The 17908-nt window shown below is 40.7% G+C and overlaps 1 protein-coding gene across 5 annotated transcripts in view; it reads left to right on the top strand.

Moving 5' to 3' along the window:
* Ogt (O-linked N-acetylglucosamine (GlcNAc) transferase) overlaps window positions 1-17908 on the top strand; it is a 43516-nt gene that overhangs the window by 22269 nt on the left and 3339 nt on the right. For 4 of the 5 annotated variants that reach the window (XM_038315976.2, XM_038315979.2, XM_038315977.1 and 1 more), the window contains 15 exons: window positions 815-1010; window positions 1267-1407; window positions 1856-1956; window positions 5060-5213; window positions 5297-5398; window positions 5694-5873; window positions 7627-7785; window positions 7893-7982; window positions 9972-10097; window positions 10567-10737; window positions 10846-10962; window positions 11052-11222; window positions 13676-13828; window positions 17152-17404; window positions 17658-17781. In XM_038315976.2, the coding sequence (XP_038171904.1) occupies window positions 815-1010; window positions 1267-1407; window positions 1856-1956; window positions 5060-5213; window positions 5297-5398; window positions 5694-5873; window positions 7627-7785; window positions 7893-7982; window positions 9972-10097; window positions 10567-10737; window positions 10846-10962; window positions 11052-11222; window positions 13676-13828; window positions 17152-17404; window positions 17658-17781 (2238 nt within the window). Of the gene's footprint in view, window positions 1-814; window positions 1011-1266; window positions 1408-1855; window positions 1957-5059; window positions 5214-5296; window positions 5399-5693; window positions 5874-7626; window positions 7786-7892; window positions 7983-9971; window positions 10098-10566; window positions 10738-10845; window positions 10963-11051; window positions 11223-13675; window positions 13829-15893; window positions 16038-17151; window positions 17405-17657; window positions 17782-17908 lie in introns of those variants that run through there. The other variant, XM_038315980.1, reaches the window with a different exon arrangement.

The raw sequence follows: 17908 nt of genomic DNA on the forward strand, positions 1-17908 counted from the left end.
GGGGCCTGCCTGGCTGTAGTTGCTTTCTCCTGTAATACCAGCTCTTGAGAGGCCACGGGAAGAAGGGGTTGCTCAGACTTTCAAGCCAGCCTAAGCTCTAGGGTAAACCTTGTCTTAAAAAGTGGCTCTTGGTGGCGCATGCCTTTAATCCCAGAGGCAGGTGGATCTCCCTTGTCTTAAAAAGTGGCTCTTGGTGGCGCATGCCTTTAATCCCAGAGGCAGGTGGATCTCTGAGTTCAAGGCCAGCCTGGTCTCCAGCGAGTTCCAGAACAGGTTCCAAAGCTATACAGAGAAACCCTGTCTCGAAAAACCAAACAACAACAAAAACAAACCAAACCACACACTCAAAATAAAAGTGGAGGGCCGAGGAATTTGCTCAGTGATAAAACCCTTGTTTAGCATGGACGAGGCCCTAGCTTCAGTTCTTGGTACCCCAAAAAGTATATTTTATAAAGGTGAGATTTTTGTTATGCAGTAAAATATAAGTTAATTGTTATTAGTTAATGGCATTTTTGGTATAGTGTATCTGGAATTCTAATAAAATATACATTCAAGTTAGTTGGATTTGGGCAGGTGAGATGGTTCAGTGGGTAAAAGTGCCTGGCATGCAATCATATTGACCTGAGTTTGATCCCTGGAACCCATAATGGAAGGAGAGAACCAACTTAAGAAAGTTGTCTTCTGACTTCCACATGTGTACCATGGTTTTTGCCATTTGCCAATCTGTACATGTCACAGACAAACTTATCATAATAATATATTTAATATTAGTGGCATTTGTGTATATGTGTTTGTATGTTTTTGCTTTTCACAGAGCTGTAGCAGCTTATCTTCGTGCCTTAAGTTTGAGCCCAAATCATGCGGTGGTGCATGGCAACCTGGCTTGTGTGTACTACGAGCAAGGCCTAATAGACTTGGCCATCGATACCTACAGGCGAGCTATAGAACTGCAGCCACATTTCCCAGATGCTTACTGCAACCTAGCAAATGCACTCAAAGAGAAGGGCAGCGTAAGGATTTTCAGTCTATTTTTATTTCTTTGTTACGTGGTAGAAAAGTCTTCATTGTACATATTAAGTATTGAGGTAGTTATATTGGTTTTCTTTGGAGTTTTGGTTGATGGGAAGGCGAATACTGAAAAGTATCCATTTTGTGGTGTATTTACCAGCCATTAGGCTCAATGATGCAGTTACTTAAATTACTAGAACATCAGTGGTTTCTCTGATTCTTCTCTGTAGTATCTGAATGATTTGTTTTATTTTCCAGGTTGCTGAAGCAGAAGATTGTTATAACACAGCTCTTCGTCTGTGTCCTACCCATGCAGACTCTTTGAATAACCTCGCCAATATCAAACGGGAACAGGGCAATATTGAAGAGGCGGTCCGCCTATATCGCAAAGCATTAGAAGTATGTTGGATACTGTGACTGGGTGTCTAGCTTGTTTGATGGTAGAGGGAAAGCAATTAAGTTTGCCTGCCGTTCACCTCCATTACCTATGTAAGGTCCTATGACAATGCCAGACGTCCCTACATTGAGTTCATTATTTTATGCATAAATGAGATCTGGACAAAGCCAATGACTAGTAAACTGAGTAAAGCTATTACAATGAAGGGCTCAGGTCAGTGTCTAGTGATTGGTAGGTGTGGTAGGAGTTTAAAAAAGAGGCTGCATTACTCAGTGTGAGTAACAGGAAAAGAGGCCTACTTGACGTTTGAAATGAAGATAGGTATAAAATGGAGGAAGCAGTAGAATTTAAGCTACTAGACCCGAAGAATGAATAAACTTGGAAAAAGAGTTGTGGGAGATAATTGGGAGATTCTGCTATTTAATGTCAGCCGTGATCGTGACTCTCTAGGTCTTCCCAGAGTTTGCTGCTGCGCATTCCAACTTAGCAAGTGTACTGCAACAACAGGGGAAGCTGCAGGAAGCACTGATGCATTATAAGGAAGCCATACGGTAAGAAGTTTATAGCTTCTTTTTTCTATTTTCAGTTTTGAGATTATAGTATAATTACATCATTTCCCCTTCCCTTCCCTGCAAAACCCTCCCATATACTTCTTGCTCTCAAATTCATGACCTCCTCTGCCATTAATTGTTGTGAGATGCATATGTATGTATTTATATGCAGATATGTTTCCAAGCATAATTTGTTATGTATAATGTTACTCAGATATATATATTCAGGTCTGACCATTTGGTGTTGGATAACCAATTGGTGTACTCTTCCCTGGGGAAGACTATTTCTCCTGCTCTCAGCTTTCCTTAGATGCCCTGTGTTGGATTGAGGCTTCATGGGCTTTCCCTAATCCACTTCAGCATCCTATCCCCTCCTCTCTTCTACCTCCCCCCTCCCTTCTCCTCCTTTCCCCTTCCCTCCCTTTTGCTCTCTTCTTTCCTCTCCTCTCTTCTTTCCTCCCATCCCCCTTTTCCTCTTGTTTTTGAGATAGTGTTTCTCTGTGTAATAGCCCTAGCTGTCCTGAACTCACTCTGTGACCAGGCTGGCCTTGAACTCAAATACTGGGATTAAAGGCATATGCCACCACTGCCTGGCATCTCTTATTTTTTAAAGGTTGGCACATGGTGGCACATGCTTTAATCCCAGCACTCAGGAGACAGATGTAGGTGGATCTCTGTGAGTTGGAGGCCAGCCTGGTTTGCATAGAAAAAGAGCAAGGCCAGCCAGGGCTACATGGTAGGACACTGTCTTCATTCATTCATTCATTCATTCATTCATTCATTCATTCATTATGCAATATTCTGTGTTCATGTCTGCAGGCCAGATGGTTGTGAGCCACCATGTGGTTGCTGGGAATTGAACTCAGGACCTTTGGAAGAGCAAGCAATGCTCTTAACCACTGAGCCGTCTCTCCAGCCCCAGGACACTGTCTTAAAAAAACAAAATTTAGAAGCTGAAGAGATGGCTCAGGGATTAACAGCATTGACTGCTTTTTCAGATTATCCGGAATTACATGTGGATCAAACATCCATACACATAAAATAATGAAAAATATTTATTTATTTTAAACTTTTTATTTTGGGACAGGGTTTCATTATGTAGCTCTCTTGGTGTTCTGGAACTCACTTTGTAGACCAGGCTTGCCTTGAACTCCAAAAAGAGATCCACCTGCTTCTGCCTTCCAGATGCTGAGATTAAAGGTATGCACTTCAATGCCTGCTGGTTTCTTTTTCTTTTTCTTCTTCTTTTTTTTTAAAAAAAGATTTTTTTCTCTCCCTTTTTTTTTTGTTTTTTGTTTTTTGTTTGAGACTTGGTTTTTCTGTAGCTTTGGAGCCTGTCCTGAACTAGCTCTCTTAGACCAGGCTGGCCTCGAACTCACAGAGATCCACTTGCTTCTGCCTCCCAAGTGCTGGGATTAAAGGCATGCGCCACCACCACTTGGCAAAGATTTCTTTATTTTATGTATATGAGTGCTCTGTTTGCATATCTGGCCTTATGCCAGAAGAGGACATCAGATTCTACTATATATATATATACAATATTCTGTTTGTGTATATGCCTGCAGGCCAGAAGAGGGCAGCAGACCCCATTACAGATGGTTGTGAGCCACCATGTGGTTGCTGGGAATTGAACTCAGGAACTTTGGAAGAGCAGGCAATGCTCTTAACCTCTGAGCCATCTCTCCAGCCCCAGATTCTACTATAGATGGTTGTGAGCCACCATGTGGTTGCTGGGAATTAAACTCAGGACCTCTGGAAGAGCAGCCAGTGCTCCTAACTCCGGAGCCATCTCTCCAGCCCTTCAATGCCTGGTTTCTGTAGTGCATGTAGATACCTACTGCAGAGGCTAGAAGAGGGCATTAGAAACCTTGGAGCTGGAGTAAAGGTAGTTGTGAGCTGCACTATGTAGGTTCTGGGGAAAAAAAACTCAGGTCCCCTGGAAGTGTTGAGCCACCTCTCTAGCCCTTTGTTATTTGTTTATTCACTTACTTATACTTATTTTTAATTTTTTCGAGACAGGGTCTCTTCATAGCCCTGACTGTCCTAGAACTCACTTGTTCTGTAGACCAGGCTGGCCTAGAACTCACAGAAATCCTTCTACCTCTACCTCCCAAGTACTGGGATTAAAGGCGTGTATAATTTCCTTATTCATTCATTCTTCCATATCCATTCATCTACCCATTGATTCCTTCCTATCTATCTGGTTTTTTTTTTGTTGTTGTTGTTTGTTTGTTTTGAGACAGGGTTTCTCTATGTAACAGCCCTGGCTGTCCTGGAACTAGCTCTTGTAGACCAGGCTGTTCTCAAACTCACAAGAGATTTGCCTGCCTCTGCTTTCCAGGTGCTGGGATTCCACCACTGCCTGGCTCCTGGTTTACATTATTTAATATATTTTATTTATTTTGTGTTCATGGAAGCAATGTGGGCATATACTGTGGTACCCATGTGAAGGTCAGAGAACAACTTACTGGCATTGTTTCTATCCTTTGTTATAGGTTCTGGGGTTTGAACTCATGTCAGGCTTGATTTCAGGTATCTTTACCTGCTGAGCCATCTCTTTTGTGGTTTAAAATTTTATTGTCATCTTTGAAAAAGACTTGTCTTACTTTTTTGTTTGTTTTTCAAGACGAGGTTTCTTCTGTGTAACCCTGGCTATCCTAGAACTTACTCTGTAAACCAGGCTCACCTTGAACTCAGAGATCTGCCTGTCTCTGCTTTCTGAGTGCTGTGATTAGGCTTATTTTACTTTTAAGTGTGTATATAAAGTCCCTTTAGAATTCAGAAGGTGTTAGATTCTCTATAGCTGGACATTTTTGTTGGGAAGAGAACTCAGTTCTAAAAGAATGTTAAGAGCTCTTAACTGCTGAGTCTCAACTATTAAATAATTCTTATTTAATAATTTATTCCTATTAATAATTAAAGGTTGGCATTTGGCAGCTGCCGAAATGATTCCCTGCCTTTGGTGCTAGGGATTCAAGCTAGGCCTCATGCTTGGTAGGCAAGTACTGTGCCACCAAACCACGTCAAACCCCCTCCCCCCTCCAATTCTTTAACAACAACAAGGATTTTACACGAGATAATCAAACCTTGTCTTTTCCTTCAGAATCAGTCCTACATTTGCTGATGCTTACTCTAATATGGGAAACACTCTAAAGGAGATGCAGGATGTTCAGGGAGCCTTGCAATGCTATACTCGTGCCATCCAGATTAATCCTGCCTTTGCAGATGCACACAGCAATCTGGCTTCCATTCACAAGGTACTGCTGCTTATTGTGACATGGGCACCTTAGCACTGAAGTTTCATCATAGGAAACTTCTTACAAGCTTGCTTTCTTTCCAGGATTCAGGGAATATCCCAGAAGCAATAGCTTCTTACCGCACAGCTCTGAAACTTAAGCCTGATTTTCCTGATGCCTATTGTAATTTGGCTCATTGCCTACAGGTAAGGAATAATAGTCTAGTGTTTTTCTTTCTGTATTGTTACCACTTTTTAATTTTTATATGTCATAATAATCCAAGCCTGGCTGGAGATTGTTGTTTTTTAGCAAGTGGAGGTCAGAGGGCAGTTTTCAGGAGTCATTTCTCTCATAATACTTGGGTCCCAGGCATTGAACTCCAATTGTCTGGCTTGCCTTTTATTCTTGTCTTTTATTCACTGAGCCAGCCCCAAGATCGTATTTTTAGTAGGTTATCTAACACTTTTAGGAAGTGTGATCATTTCTTTTTGCTTCCTCTAGATTGTCTGTGATTGGACAGACTATGATGAGAGAATGAAGAAATTGGTTAGTATTGTAGCTGAGCAGCTAGAGAAGAATAGGCTGCCTTCTGTGCATCCTCATCACAGCATGCTGTACCCTCTTTCTCATGGCTTCAGGAAGGCTATTGCAGAGAGGCATGGGAATCTCTGCTTGGATAAGGTGACTTGTCCTTTCATTTTTCCTGTTACAAACTCAAATGCAAATAATAAAAACATTGTACAGATCAAACATACAGTATGGTTTTGCCAATCAGCATGTGGTCAATATCACCCAAGTTGAGAAATAAAGCTTTCTTAGCTATCCCAGAAGTCACTCTCTAATGTGTCCTGTCTTCAACTGAACTCCCTTCAATCCAAAGGATGGAGACTTTTATTTCTTCTTTTTCCCCCTAAAATAGGGTTTCTCTGTAGCTTTGAAGCCTGTCCTGGAACTCTCTCTGTAGACCTCCTGGCAGGCCTTGAACTCACAGAGATCCGCCTGCTCTGCCTCCCAAGCACTGGGATTAAAGGCATGTATCACCACTGCCTAGAGAGACTTTTCATTTCAAACTCTGAACAAGTTTAATGGTGGTATTTTTTCTTAAGGTAAAAATCACAGCTACACATGATGATGCAAACCTATAATAACCCAGTTGAGATTATAATAATCTCAACAAAAACCTCCACCTAATAGGAACATCTAAAAACCAAACTAAAGGCAACAACAGCAAAAGCCCCAATAGGGTTTAAATACAGAGTATATGGTATTATACACTCAACTTTCAGAATTAGAATATGAATTGATAGAGTTTGGGGTCTGTTCTAGGAAACAGTGGTAGATTAAGATTTCTTTTTTCTTTTTTTTCTTTTTGTAAATATTTACTTACTATGTATACAATATTCTGTTTGTGTGTATGCCTGCAGGCCAAAAGAGGGCACCAGACCTCATTATAGATGGTTGTGAGCCACCATGTGGTTGCTGGGAGTTGAACTCAGGACCTTTGGAAGAGCAGGCAATGCTCTTAACCGCTGAGCCATCTCTCCAGCCCCCCCCCCTTTTAAATACAAAAATGCTTCTTTGTCGAATTTCCTAAAATAATCATACTCTATCCACATTTCATGTTGGAGTCTGTTCAGGCATATTTTCTACGCTTCAGAACAGGTCAGATATAAAGCATTAGCACTATGCAGCCATCACACACAACTGTTGATCTTTGAAGGCGCCATTAAACTGGCCACATAAATGAAGTTTGCCGTCTAAAGTTTTTGGTTTTTCGAGACAGGGTTTCTCTGTAGCTTTGGAGCCTGTCCTGGAACTAGCTCTTGTAGACCAGGCTGGCCTCGAACTCACAGAGATCCGCCTGCCTCTGCCTCCTGAGTGCTGGGATTAAAGTCATGTGCTGCCACCACTGCCCGGCCACTGAAGTTTTTTTCATAATTATGAGTCTATATAATTTTTGATTCTACCTTCATTTATTTTACTTAATTTTCTTTTTGAGACAGGTCTTATGTATATCAGGTTGGCCTTAAACTCTCTATGTAGCTGAGGATTACCTTGAACTTCTTCTGATCCTTTTTGCTTCCACCTCCCAATTGCAGGGGTCACAAAAGTGCACCAACATGTCCATTTATTTTTTTGTTGTTTGTTCTGTTTTGCTCACTATGTCAGACTGGCTTTCCTGTAACTCAGTGCATAGACCAGGCTGACTTCAAACTCAGCCTTCAAACTATGCCTCACCTCCTGATGGTTGGGATCAATGATGGGTACTATCACGCCTGTTCTTTATGTAGTTCTGGGGACAGAATCCTTAGGTCATTATACATGCTAGTCAAAACACACTACTAATCACCAGTCCCTGTTACCGGTTTTTTCTTTTAGATAAAAATTTGCACATGACTTGACTTTGCTAACGACCATTGTATTCTGTTGGTAGATTAATGTCCTTCATAAACCACCATACGAGCATCCAAAAGACTTGAAGCTCAGTGATGGCCGGTTGCGTGTAGGGTATGTGAGTTCTGACTTTGGGAATCACCCTACTTCTCACCTTATGCAGTCTATTCCAGGCATGCACAATCCTGATAAATTTGAGGTAAGAGTAGGTTCTGGTGACTTTCTTCTGTCATTTTTTATGTTAAGCCCAGTGTTTTGAGAGGCTTGGAGCCAAGGTTATTAAATACGCCCTCCTCTGTCTTTTAGGTATTCTGCTATGCCCTGAGCCCAGATGACGGTACAAACTTCCGAGTGAAGGTCATGGCAGAAGCCAATCATTTCATTGATCTTTCTCAGGTAGGCAAAACACTGATCCTTTTCTTTTCAGATTTCATACTGATTCCTTTTCAGATTTCATACTGAATGAAGTATATGTGTTTGGTATGTATGTGGGGATGTACCTGTATGAAGACAGGCGCCCAGACATGCAGTTCCAGAGGTGTCACATGGGTGCTGGAGCAAGTGCAGGTCCTCTGCAAGTACAGCAAGTGCCTTTATGTCTCCAATTTTAAATTTTGAGTAAATTTGAAAATAACCCTTTTGGTACAAAGTGGGTTTTTTTTTGTATTAGGAATTGAATGCTTGTAGTTTTTGATGATGGGTATTAAAAGGAGTACCTACTGTATTTGGGCAATTTGCCCTTCTTTCCTTGGTCGTTTACATTTATATTTGGCATGACTTTTAAGTTGTACATAAAATAGATATGTGATATAACTCTGATATATAACTTTTCTAGATACTTTTAATACATACTGAACAAAATCAAGAAGGGTAAATAGTCAAGAAGATGAGGATTTAGCCGGGCGGTGGTGGCGCACGCCTTTAATCCCAGCACTCGGGAGGCAGAGGCAGGTGGATCTCTGTGAGTTCAAGACCAGCCTGGTCTACAAGAGCTAGTTCCAGGATAGGCTTCAAAGCTACAGAGAAACCCTGTCTCGAAAAACCAAAAAAAAAAAAGGAAGATGAGGATTTCTTTTCAAAAGCCAGCCTTGGCTAAATAGCTAGTTTAAAGACAGACTAGGCTATTTGAGACCCCCATCTCATTTTTTAAAAAACAGGGAGGGGGCTACAGCAAAAAGCCCATGTATTTCTGAGTTTTTGCATGTGTGTGTGTGGTGTTTTTGCGTGTGTGTGTGTGTGTGTGTGTGTGTGTGTGTGTGTGTGTGTGGTGTTTTTGCGTATGTGTGTGTGTGTTCTTTTGCAATTCACGAAGTTGCCCTTGAACTTTTGGTAATCCTTCTTCAGCCTCCACACCCTACTGGTTGTCTTTGTTTCTATTTTTTTCCCTCAGTAAATTTTATGATGAGTTAAAGTTGAAACCTATGGGAGAATTAAATTTGCTATGGGATCTATTCACATTGGTGACTAGTAAGGAAATACACACATTTAGATATGAATATGAATAAGTATGTTTATGTTTGCATGTAGACACACATCTAAATGTAAATAATGGGATTGGGGACATAGCTCAATTGGTACAGGGCTTGCTTATTATACACAAGACTCTGGGTTTGATTCCTAGCACTGCATAAATTGGGTGTTGTGACTCATACCTATAATCTCACCATTTTGGAGGTGGAGACAGACAGAAGGATCAGGGTTAAAGGTCATCCTTGGCTACATAGAGTTCAAGGTCTGCCTGGGCTAGAGACCCTGTCTCAAAAACAATTACGGCTAGGGATGGTGTAGCTCCTAGCAGATAGATCTCTCTGAGTTTGAGGCCAGCTTGATAAACTTAGCAGTTCCCGGCCAGCCAGACTACATAGGGAGACCCAGTTTCAAATAACCAATAAATAACTAACTGAATGAGTAAATAATAGACATTTTCTTAGATGGGTTGGGAGAGTTATCCTATTTAATAAAGTTTACATACCAGTATCTTTTGTAGCATGGTTACTACTTTAAAAATATGTCTGGTCTGCTTTTGATTTTTGAGACAGGGTCTCATGGTACCCCAGGCTGGCCTTCTTACTGTGAGCAGTCTCATACACTTCTAGTACATACTAACTAGGCCAGTATTCTACCCAGTGAGCTGCATTTACAGCTTTGATTTTTATTTTTCTGAGGCAGAACTCTATGTGATCAGAACTGCCTGTAAACTCCCAGTGTAGCCTAGGCTAGCCTTGAACTCTACTTCTACCTCCCAAGTGCTGGGATTATAAGAGTGAGCCACTATACCCAGTTTACTCATCTCTTTTGCATCTAGGTCTGAATTCTGTTTAATGCTATTAAAACCAATTGAGTTAATCTTGAGATTCTACATAGTTCTTACTGTTTATCCTGTAGATTCCATGCAATGGAAAAGCAGCTGACCGCATCCACCAAGATGGAATTCACATCCTTGTAAATATGAATGGGTACACCAAGGGGGCTCGAAATGAGCTCTTTGCTCTCAGGCCAGCTCCTATTCAGGTAAGAGAATAATCATTCACAATGTTTATTGGACTAAAAAGACAATGGTTTTTGGTTTTCTTCCATCTGGCTAACTACCCTTGAAAACAAGAGGATAGACATTCTTGAGTGTTCTTGTAATGCACTAGGATAGATTTTTGGGTGTAGACCCAGTGCCCACAGGTAAAATGTCAATGGAGACTAGCATTTCATGGTTTTATAATAAATAGCTCCTTTGTCTAATATATTTGAAGAACACCTTACCACTTACAAGGTTAGTCTGAAAAGCTGCTGGATTGCTCTTGGCTAAAGAAGTCAGCCTTCTTTTTATATATATTTATATATATGTACATAAGTGATTTGGGAGCCTTTAGATGAAGATCCTCTTTTGAAAAACCTTTGGGAAATGATTGCTACACAAAAACTGCAGTAATTTGGTGGGTTTACAGATGAATAAAAGTTCTTAGTTTTCGGTCTGATTGTTTTTTAGGCAATGTGGCTGGGATACCCTGGGACTAGTGGTGCACTGTTTATGGATTATATCATCACTGATCAGGAAACTTCCCCAGCTGAAGTTGCAGAACAGTATTCTGAGAAACTGGCTTACATGCCTCATACTTTTTTTATTGGTGATCATGCTAATATGTTTCCTCACCTGAAGGTAGGCAGAAAATAATGCTGTGGAGGTAATTCAGAGAACTGTGTTCATTTTTCCCCTTGGATTGTTCATATGCACCCTGACAGACATGTCAAACTTTTCTTCCATTAGAAAAAAGCAGTCATCGATTTTAAATCCAATGGGCACATTTACGACAATCGCATAGTTCTGAATGGCATCGATCTCAAAGCATTTCTTGATAGTCTACCAGATGTGAAGATTGTCAAGGTCAGAACCCAGTCGGCATTTGTTACTGAAATGAACTGAATTTGTTAATTTTTTCTTATAATGCATTTCTGTTTGGATTTTGTTTTCAGATGAAATGTCCTGATGGAGGTGACAATGTAGACAGCAGTAACACAGCTCTTAATATGCCTGTCATTCCCATGAATACAATTGCAGAAGCAGTTATTGAAATGATTAACAGAGGACAGATTCAGATAACAATTAATGGATTCAGTATTAGCAATGGACTGGCAACTACACAGGTGGGAAAGACCTTAACTATGTGCCACCATACATGCATCATTTCCTTGAAGTCTTATAACCACTCTGTTCTACAGAGGAGGAAATAAGCTTCTTGGAAACTTGCTCTTGTAGCTGTGTCTGGTCTTGAAAGTCATCTGGCTTCAACCATCAGGCTCCTTAGTGAGTGCCTACTGTGCTAATACTTATTTTTGCCTGTCTGTGCCTTTATTATTCTCTTACCTCTAGGCGCCATATGGTTGCTTGCTTCTGTAAACTCACCCTTTTCCTGGCCAAATCCAGTCTCGCCTTTCAGTTCAGATAGTTCTTATGGGAACCAGTTTCTGAACTGATCTTTTGCCTCTCTTTCCATACTCATTGGTACTTGTCTCCTGTGCTTCTGTTGTTTTGGGGGTATATTGTTACATTCAACATAGTGCAGTGTAATGCTTGTATTTGTATCCTTCAGCAAATGGAATTATTTTAGAACTCATGTCTTAGCCCCAATAATATAGTATGCATTCAGAGAGAGGGAGAGAGAGTTGGATACTAGAAGAGGTAAATATATAGATAGCTCTGTCAATAAGAGTCTAAGAAGGCAGGAATCTTAGACTTCTTAGGTGCTGACAACTTTATTGCGATGTCCATACTCATGTAACAGCATAAGGCAGTGTTCAACAAGTATGGGATTTGCAAATAAAACTGTAGTTGAAGGAGTTGACCATCAGTGTAAGGGAGAGTCTTGAGTCTTGGGGAGAAGAGGCCCTTTGGGGAGGAGTAATTGAAATTTGCCTTGGAGAAAGGATATGATTTGGAGAAGAGCATTTATTTCATCCATGAAGAACAGAGTAAAAAAGCAATTACTGTTGGTTATGGGGATTTTAGTACTTTATTTTTGTTGCTGTTGTTGTTTTATGAGACGAGTTTTTCTCTGGAGCCCTGACTGTCTTGGAATTCTATAGAATAAACTGACCTTGGGCTGAGAAATTTACCTGCCTCTGCCTTCTAATTGCTGGCATTAAAGGCTACCACCACCAGCCTTGTCTGGTTATTTTTGAGACAGGATCTGGCTATGTAACCCAGGCTGTTCTCAAACTTGGCAGCCCCCCCCCCTTTTTTTTTGTTTTTCAAGACAGGGTTTCTGCATAGTTTTTGGAGCCTGTCCTGGAACTAGCTCTTGTAGACCAGGCTGGCCTCGAACTCACAGATCTGCCTGCCTCTGCCTCCTGAGTGCTGGGATTAAAGGTGTGCGCCACCACTGCCCGGCCCGGCCTCTTTTCAGTGTCTTTTCTTAGGGCAGTTACTCTTAAGTCAAAGTAATGGTGTAACTTTTTATGTCTTAAAAGTAAACTATAGGGCTCAGTGGTTAAGAGCATTGCCTGCTCATCTAAAGGTCCTGAGTTCAATTCCCAGCAACAACATAGTGGCTTACAACCATCTGTAATGAAATCTGGTGCCCCCTTCTGGCCTGCAGGCATGCATGTAGGCAGAATACTGTATACACAATAAGTAAATAAATAAATCTTTTTTTAAAAAAGTAAACTATATCAAAACATTTTCTCATTACAGTTTAGGGACAGAAGTTAAAATCTTTATACCATTTTATATATTTTGAATTGATTCTTTTTTCATGTGTATGGATATTGCCTGAATGTATGTCTATGTACTATGTGCGTGCCTTGTGCCTAGGGAGGTCAGAAGACAGCATCAGGTCTCCTGGAATTAGATGCTTGCGAGCTGCTCACCATACGGGTGCTGAGACTCTAACCTAGGTCCTCTGTAAGAATAGCTAGTGTTCTTACAGAACTGAACCATCTCTAGCTCACTGACTCATGACACTCTTTTCATTCTCTCTTCATCTGTCTCTCACTATGTTGCCCTGGCTAGCCATGAATTATGTTAAACCAGGCAGGCCTCAGAGTCATAAGAAATCTGCCTGCCTACAAATTTAATGCCAGCCTGGTCTACATAGCAAGTTCCAGGTCAGCCAAAGCTACATATTGAGACCCTGTCTTAAACAAACAAAAACAAAAAGCAGGCCAGGCATAGGGGCACACACAACACTCTAATCTTAGCATTTGGGAAGCCTTACTGTTGACCGAGACCTGTACATAGTGTGAGGCCTTCCTGGACGTGTGTGTGTGTGTGTGTGTGTGTGTGTGTGTGTGTGTTGGATGAAACCCCAGGACCTTGTGCATTCCAGATAAACACTCTGCCATGTAGATGTACTCCCATTTCTTGGCTTGTTGGAGTATGGCTTTCATATAGCCCAGGCTAGCCTCCAATCTTGATCTCTGAGCCTTCTTTCCCCATCTCCTGAGTACTAGAATTATAATTCGGTACTGCTATGCCTTGGTTTATGCAGCACTTGAATCAAAACCAGGGCTTCTTACATCTTGACCAGCTGAACCACATCTGCAATTCCCTTTGGCCAGTGCTAACTCTAAATTTAATCATGTTCTTTTTGCTATTCTAGATCAATAATAAGGCTGCAACTGGAGAGGAGGTTCCCCGTACCATTATTGTAACCACCCGTTCCCAGTACGGGCTACCAGAAGATGCCATTGTGTACTGTAACTTTAATCAGTTATATAAAATCGACCCTTCTACCCTGCAGATGTGGGCAAATGTGAGTATGTGAAGATTTGTTATTAATGCCTATTGATGAGCAAAGATTATGTATTTGGGCTACCTTGCTGAAGCTTCTTTTATTTATGGACTATTATGCTCATTTCTTAGCTCCAAGAGTTGTGACATTTTCACCTGTTTTAAATCATTTTTATTTTTTGAGGTTATAATATAACCAATATAATATCCCCCCTTTCTTCTCTCCCAAGTTCCCCAGGTCCATTCCTTTTTCTCTTTTTCAAATTCACGGCTTTCTTTTCCTTAGTTGTTGTTTGCTTCTTTCCTTGTTTGCCCCCCCCCCCCTCTCTCTCTCTCTCTCTCTCTCTCTCTCTCTCTCTCTCTCTCTCTCTCTCTCTCTCTCTCTCTCTCTTCTCCCCCCCCCCCCCCTCTCGTTTTCTCTGTAGCAGCCCTAACTGTCCTGTAACTTGTTTTGTAGACCAGACTGGCCTCGAACTCAGAGATTCACTTGTCTCTGCCTTCCAAGCTCTGGGATTAAAGGTGTGCACCAACACCGCCCAGTGCTTCTTTTTTTAGTAGTAGTAATTGTTGGTGGTTTGTGTATTCATGTGTATTCCTAAATGCATAAATGAAGCATACTCATTCTGTATAATGCTACTTGTATTGTTTTTGAGATGAGTTCTCAATGTATCCCAGGCTGGCTTTGTTACATAGCAGAGAATAATTACTTCATGCTAGACAAGTAACTCTATCAGCTGAGCTATGTCCACAGTCATCTTCAGTTTTTATTTTACCTCTACTGTTGTATTTTCCTTCAGTATGTGGGGATCAAGGTCAGGGTGTGATACACAGTAGGCAAGCTCTGTACCAGTGAGCTGTATCCCCAGTCTTTTGGTGTATTTATTTTCATTTTTTAAGACAGTGTCTCTATATAGCCCTGAATGTTCTAGAACTCACTATGTAGTCCAGGCTGGCTTCAAACTTAGATCACCTGCTCTGCCTCTTGAGTTCTAGGTTTAAAGTTGTGTACCACCAAACCTGGTTTCAGTCTTGTGTTTTTTTTTTTTTAAATTTCATGCTATAAACATTTATTTATTCAAAGTGTTTTGTCCAAACCTGATGTCAGCGAACTTTTTCTTCTTAAAGAGTTAACTAAATGAAATTTTCAGTTTTTTGATAAGTAATCTAGTCATCTCTCCTATTTATTTATAGTATGTATAATGAAAACACTTTAGATATTATATAAATGAACCCATGGCTTAGCATATCAAATTTTATTTCTAAACACTGGCTGTATGCCATACTTGGTTTACAGGCCATAGTTTCCCAACCCCTGGCCTGAACTGATAGTAAAACTTGCTGTGTGGACACCCGTATTTAACATGCTTGAAATTCTATGGCGTTAACCAGAATAGAGTTGGTCAATAACGCTATTTTACAATCAGCTTGTGAGCCTGGCTTGTAGAAGTACAATACTGAGTGTATGTGGCCAGCTGGCCCTGAGTTTGTTTGTTTGTTTTTTTTTTGTTTGTTTGTTTTTGTTTTTGTTTTTTTTTTTTTTTTGGTTTTTCGAGACAAGGTTTCTCTGTGGCTTTGGAGCCTGTCCTGGAACTAGCTCTTGTAGACCAGGCTGGTCTCGAACTCACAGAGATCCGCCTGCCTCTGCCTCCCGAGTGCTGGGATTAAAGGCGTGCGCCACCACCGCCCGGCTTGGCCCTGAGTTTGTATAACTGAAATGCTGTATTTTACCTTAACGTTGTTAGAAATCGTTCCTTGCTTGATTCCCCCCCCCCCCCCCAATATCTATTCTATTTGTCTGAAAGGGAAGGATAATGTAGAAAGAAAGTGGATGAGTAAGCCTCTATTTTCCCTGAATCCTCGCTTTAGTCAAAACTCTGAAAGCAAAACTTACCTACCAGTAGGCTAGTTTTTCTTTTTTTAAAATTCTGTTTATGAATATTCCTGCATCTCAATATAGAGATACTAATGTGTTTAAAAAAAAAACAAGGAGTTGCTTCCAAGAGTGTTACATAAATGTATGTACATTTTACGTTTAAAAATGTGAAATAGTCTGAATTTGGAAATTTGTCTATTCTCACATTTTTCAGAGAAGGAAGTGTGAAGTTCTGTGATATATTGAATAAATGCACTTCTGAATCAGGAGTAGGTAAACTGGTCTGGAGGCCAAATCCACTGCTTGGCTCGTTGCTTGGTACTTTTTGATGCTGGGGTGGAACCCAGGTCCTTGCACATGCTAGGCAAGTACTCTACCGTTGAGCTACATTCCCAGCCTCTCGTTGCTTATTTTTATAAACAAAACTTTGACACATGGCCACATACATGTGTTTATACACTTACTATCTATGGCTGCTTTCAAGCTAGAAAACAGGCAATGACTAAAAAGCCAGTACTATTTTCTCCCTGGTCATTTATAGAAGTCTGTGCTGCCTTCTGGTCGACATTAGGCAATTTGGGCAAATTCTCGAGTTATTCTTCTAATGTGGTGCGGTGGGGGATTTAAAATTTGAAGTACTGTATATGGTAAAATGTGCTGGTACTTCAAGCTACTCTGGAGGCTGAGATAAGAGAGTTGCTAGAGTCTGAGTTTGTGGCCAGCCTGGAAAACTTAATGAGACCATGTTCTTTAAAAACAAAATAGGGGTAGAGGCTTACACAGCCTCAGCGCTCCCTGGTGGCTACTTGCGGAGGGAGAGTTCTTTTCTGTGGTGGGCATTTGCCCATCCTCCAGTAACTCACCTCACCCATTTTCATGCACACAATCCCAACTAATTTCAGTGGCTCATAAACACAAAATAACAACAGTAAAGGTGAAGGTAAGAGGGGTTCAGTAAAAATGGAAGGGATGAATAGTGGAGGGTGAAAATGACTCCAAAAATATGTAATGGAAATTGTCAAAAGATTTTTTTTAAAGAAATGTAAGTTTAAAAAGTAAACATAAAGACAGACACCCACATTCCCATCTTTAACAAAGACCACTTCCTATATTAGTTCCTGCCAGATATTGTTGCCTCAGATTGTACCCGTTAGTAACTTGACTTTTGTCTTCTAATTCTTTTCTCTGTCCTCAAACTCTCTGGGGACAGCTAAGAGAAAAGAAGTAACTCAGATGATTTTAATTCGTCTTTTTAAAGAAAAGACCTAGGCCCCAAGCAGGCTTCTTCACTTGTTTATGGCAGAGTCTTCTTGAATTTAGAAACCCCCTGCTTCAGTTCTGCCAGGATTATAGGTGTGTGCCACAGTGCCCAGATTAGGTGGTGTTGGGGGTCAGTCGCACTTTCTGAGTGGTTTTGGGAAAGGTCATATGTGCTATTAATCTTTTCTTTTTTCCTTTTTTTTTTTTTTTAGATTCTGAAACGTGTACCTAATAGCGTGCTTTGGCTGTTGCGTTTTCCAGCAGTAGGAGAACCCAATATTCAACAATATGCACAAAATATGGGTCTTCCCCAGAACCGTATCATTTTTTCACCTGTGGCTCCTAAAGAGGAGCATGTCAGGAGAGGTCAGCTGGCTGATGTCTGTCTGGACACTCCCTTATGTAATGGACACACCACAGGAATGGATGTTCTCTGGGCAGGAACACCCATGGTGACTATGCCAGGTAAGTGGCCGACAAATCACTGAATCCTTCTTTATTCGTTAACATTTTTCTTTTGGGTTGAGGGGTACTTGAAAGTGAAATTATATGTATTAGAAATAATTAAGGCAGGATGATAGAAAATGGGACTTACTCAAGCCTGAATACTTGGCACCATCCTTCTCGTCTTTACTATGTGGATACTTAAATGCAATTAACAATGATGACTATGTGACCTACAGTTCTAAGATGAGCAATTACTATTTTTACCTTCTAGGAGAGACTCTTGCCTCTCGAGTTGCGGCTTCTCAGCTCACTTGCCTAGGATGTCTTGAGCTCATTGCTAAAAGCAGACAAGAATATGAAGACATAGCTGTGAAACTAGGAACTGATCTAGAATAGTAAGTAAACTGCCAGGAACAAAGTGTATGTGAAAATGTGGCAAAATAAAGTCATAAATTAAGGATAATATAAAATAGATGAATTAAGTTGTGTGCTCTCTGGATAGAAAGGGGCATAATCTAAACT

The sequence above is a fragment of the Arvicola amphibius genome, chromosome X (assembly GCF_903992535.2).
Source record: "Arvicola amphibius chromosome X, mArvAmp1.2, whole genome shotgun sequence".
NCBI classification, from domain to species: Eukaryota; Metazoa; Chordata; class Mammalia; order Rodentia; family Cricetidae; genus Arvicola; species Arvicola amphibius.